The sequence below is a fragment of the Dipodomys spectabilis genome, unplaced genomic scaffold (assembly GCF_019054845.1).
Source record: "Dipodomys spectabilis isolate Male_0828 unplaced genomic scaffold, ASM1905484v1 ptg000098l, whole genome shotgun sequence".
NCBI classification, from domain to species: Eukaryota; Metazoa; Chordata; class Mammalia; order Rodentia; family Heteromyidae; genus Dipodomys; species Dipodomys spectabilis.
This window is the reverse complement of record NW_024870775.1, coordinates 18433447-18437706: the sequence shown is the minus strand read 5'-3', so window position 1 is coordinate 18437706 and position 4260 is coordinate 18433447. Positions and strand designations below refer to the sequence as shown.

The following is a 4260-nucleotide window of genomic DNA, read 5'->3' as shown; positions in this document are numbered from 1 at the left end:
GGGTCTAAAATCGGTGCATATCTAATGTCCTCTGAATCTGGGATGTCCTATGAATCAGGAATATTTGGTGGCCCATATCCAATCTATCTACACCAATATAATAGTTATAGATTTTCTTTCTTTCTTTGCTGTCTTACTCTTCTAAAGCTCTCACTTCGCTGGGGTTACCATCTAAATATCTGTGCATCACAAATTCTTATCATTAGGCTCTGTCTTACCTAATTAAGATAAACATAATGACAATATAGTGATTTTCCTATGAAGTCAAATTTAATCAGTACTAAAAAATATACTTTATCCTATATTCTGTCTTGGAAGGCTCATCAGAATAATAGCTCACCCCAAGGAGACATTTTATAGATGGATTATATTAAAGACTTTGAGATGAGATTATCCTGATGATTGAGAATGGTGTAGCTAATGAAATCACAAGGGTACTTAAATGGTACAAAAGAAAGGTAAGAGAGTTAGAAAAAAGAGATGATGACAGAAGCAGAGAACTGAATAATGTGAGGTCAGCAGACAAGGAATTCAGATGACCTCTAGAACTAGAAAAGGCAATACAATGGAATATCCCTATTCAGTACATATTTTGTGGGAAATGACCTATGTAACTTGTGAGCAGGGATGGGAGGGGGAAATTGGAGGAAAGCAAAGGAGCGGTAGTGACACTGTTCAAAAAACGAAATTGCTCATTACTTGACTTATGAAATGATAATCCCTCTGCACAGCACCTTAATAATAACAAAAATATATTTAAAAAGTAGAATATGCCCTAGAGCATATGTAATACTATCAACACCTTGATTTGAGGCCAATGAAATAGATTTCAGATTTCTGAAATACTTATATAGGTAAGCATAAAAAATTTTGTGTTGTCTTCCAATACATTGTGAAAGCAACCAGAAATATAAAATTCAATATAGAAGCAACCAGAAATTATATGTTTGGTGGTAAAATTCCCTGTCTCTTATGAAATGCATATTTTTCTATATGATAGTTGATTTTAATTGACAAAAAGGTGTTCTTGCATTGCAACAGAAGTTTGTAACCTCTCTAAATTATTTGAAAATTTGATGGTGTATAAAGTTGAAAAGTATGCAATTCACTTAAAAAATATCTAGCATAGAGTCAAAGCTGTGAAGGATTTTGTAGGAGACAAAATTTCTCGGAAATACTCTGTAACCAGATGACTGGAAGCAAAACCAGCAAAGTAACACTCAACCTACTCACTTATAGCATTATAAATGAGTCAGAGTGATGAGTGGTTGCAGTGAATATTTTCCAGGTCCACTTTCCATGCTGCAACACTCTACTCTGAGCCTGGGCCATTGATCTCTATGTATGACATTAGTGGGTTCCTTGTTCTCTGACTTCTTACTGGGTACATCAAACTACAAGGCACCAGAGGAGATTGAAGAGTGAGAGGAGACTGAGATTGGTATAACTTACCCCTCTCCCACGCTTCAGAGCTGTTGCAGGTAGCAGCTTTCCCTCTTCTGAAGGTCACAGCTCCCAAGTGGTGCTGTCCCCACAGCTACTTTCTCATGGTTCCAGTAGACTCTCCAACAGTGGTAATTGCTTCCTGAATATTGAAGCTTCATGTCCTGCACTATTCTTGTGATCCCTCTAAATTATTACCAAACCTTCATCATCCGTATCTTGAATATACCTTCCTCAAATGATTGATAGAGCTAGGAAGTGGGGGCAGTGCTTGCCTTGAGGGTCAATGATGACTGAAATAAGTTCTTTCACATTAGAATTCCAGAACATGCAACTGATATTTATGCCAGGCTGTGGCTTTAGATGCAGAACATTGGAGACTTGGTAGAGTCTTTCTAGGGTCCTGCTGCAGCTAGTGTTGGCAGAAACACTAATATTTGGCCAGGATACTTCTGCCAGAGGATAACTAGTAGCTTTGCAGGTAAGGTTCACTTCATCTGTTCCTGGAGCCTTTGGGATGCCAATGTCTGTTTTCTTGGAAGCTGAACAATGAAAAATGAGAAAAAGAGATACTATTTTCCATATTCCTGAATACTGTGAAATGAATAAAATGATCACTAGCAATAAGAAGTAATGATGTGGCCCGAGCTCCTTGATGCCATGGGTGCTACGTCCCCGAAGCCGTCTCTGCTGCCATCCCGCCCCAGGAAGAGAAGTTAAAATGTAAGAGCAACCCAATGGGCAATCTCCCCAACAGATGGTGACAAGAAATCATCCAGATGGGGTGCAGGTGCTGTAAAATGATACAAAGCTATCTCTTTGATCCAGTCCAATTGCCCTCCCCTGGCTATGTCAATGAAGTAAGCGGCTGCAAGTTGGAAGAAGACGACACTGTGAAGTTGAAAGGCAACCTAAGCAGTGAGGTCCTGGTGCACAAAAATGTCCTTCCTGATAAAGGTTTAGGAAGGACCGAGAGCAGAGGTAGGACAACTGGTCTACCTCACCAAGGACCACTTCCACAGGAGGAGACTGGAGGAAAACACTGTGTCACAATCAATGGCATCAGCCCCACTCTGCAATCCAGGAGTCCAAAACCCCAGCAGGGGGACAGTGGCTCCTGGGCCAGCACTGCAGACAGCAGCCACCCGACCCAACCCTTCCTTGAAGGAGAGGACAACAGGAAACAGGACTGTGTGCTACCTGCCTCAGAAGAGACCCAAGGAGGGGCTGGGAAGTTGGCTCAGTGGTAGAGCGCTTGCCTTGCATGCCTGAGGCCCTGGGTTCGATTCCTCAGCACCACATAAGCAAAAAGAAAAAAGCTGGAAGTGGCGCTGTGGCTCAAGTGGTAGAGTGCTAGCCTTGAGCTGAAGAGCTGAGGGACAGTGCCCAGGCCCAGAGTTCAGGCCCCATGACTGGACCCAAAAACAAAACAAAAAAAAAAAAAAAAAGAAGAGACCCAAGGCATCCAAAATGGAGAAAACAGAGTCACCTCAGAGGTAGACAGTAGTGCCTTGGACATACCAGATCATATCCTGCAGATACCAGCCCCGGATTACCCTCAGCTTTGGGATCCTGCTACAGATGATGGGGATCATGAAGAGAAGGACTATCTTTTCCAGAACCACCCGGAAGATAAGCCCCTGGGAGAAATTCACCCCAGGGCCGACGATCATGGTTTGAATCTGTCCTTCCCCAGGAAAAGGAGCTGGGATTCACTAAACGAGGCCATGACCACAGAAGTTCTGAACGTCTACTTCGAAGAGAATGATCCTCTTCATGCCATGCCTGGGGATGATTCCAGAATGAAAGAAGAGGGCTCTCACAGAGCAGAAGGAGACACGGATGTGGAGGTGGAATAGGAGGACATGGCTGTGGCTGAAGCACTGGCAGCCTTAGAAGCAGGAGAAGAAACAGATGAGGAAGACTAGTGGAGGGGATTGGGTGCAGGCTATACGCTAGTGCCAGGCTGAGCAAGTGCAGGTGCACTGCCCTCTTGTAAGGAGCAGGTGATCATTCTGCTAGCGTGCCCAATGCCCCCTGGCCTGTTGTTTACATCGCATCTGCCCTGACTGTCAGTCCTGTGCCATGCTGCTTGCTAAAGATGCAGAGCATCACTCTGCGATGATGGGCTGTCACTCAGGACACTAGAATAAAACTTAGAGCAGACCACGGCGTCTAGGTCCGTGGCAATTGCAGAATTTTAGCAGCCTGCTTCCCAGCTCTCAATGGGATCCAGAATATTTGATCCAGATGTCCAGAAGGCTATTCTGCAATCCCAACATCTAATCCCAAAGCACATATCACAGAGCATTCTGTTTGACTGTAAAATTCTTCTGGTTGAGGTGTGTGTGTGTGGTGTGTGTGTGTGTGTGTGTGTGTGTGCACGTGTGCACGTGTGCATGCACATGCGTGCACGCACACATGTGTAAGTGTGCCAGTACTGGGGCTTGAACTCAGGGCATAGAGCTCTTGCTTAGATTTTTTTTCTGCTCAAGGCTGGCACTCTATCACTTGGACCATGCTTCCACTTCCGGCTTTTTGCTGGTTATTTGGAGCTAAGCATCTCACAAACTTTTCTTCCCTGGCTGGCTTCAAATCTGATCTCAGCCCCTAGGATTAAGCATGAGCCTCTAGCTCCTGGCTTGACTATAAAGTCTATACCTTGCTTTTGAGAGCCAAACTTTTTACCCTACCTAGAAAAAAAAAAAAAAGAACTACACCCTTTTTTAAAGTGCCTATTATGTGCCCCCCCCCACCCCGTATGGCTTCATACTGTCAGGAACAATCACCCAGGGAACTAATAACTAACGACTTGTT

The 4260-nt window shown here is 43.9% G+C and overlaps 1 protein-coding gene across 1 annotated transcript; it reads left to right on the top strand.

The window, feature by feature from the left end:
• Positions 1–2106: 2106 nt before the first annotated feature.
• Positions 2107–3302, top strand: LOC122113732 (uncharacterized protein C4orf19-like). The gene is made up of 2 exons (XM_042686807.1): positions 2107–2669; positions 2898–3302. The coding sequence occupies exons 1-2, from the start codon at positions 2223–2225 to the stop codon at positions 3300–3302; spliced, it is 852 nt and encodes a 283-aa protein (XP_042542741.1). The 5' UTR covers positions 2107–2222.
• Positions 3303–4260: the final 958 nt, after the last annotated feature.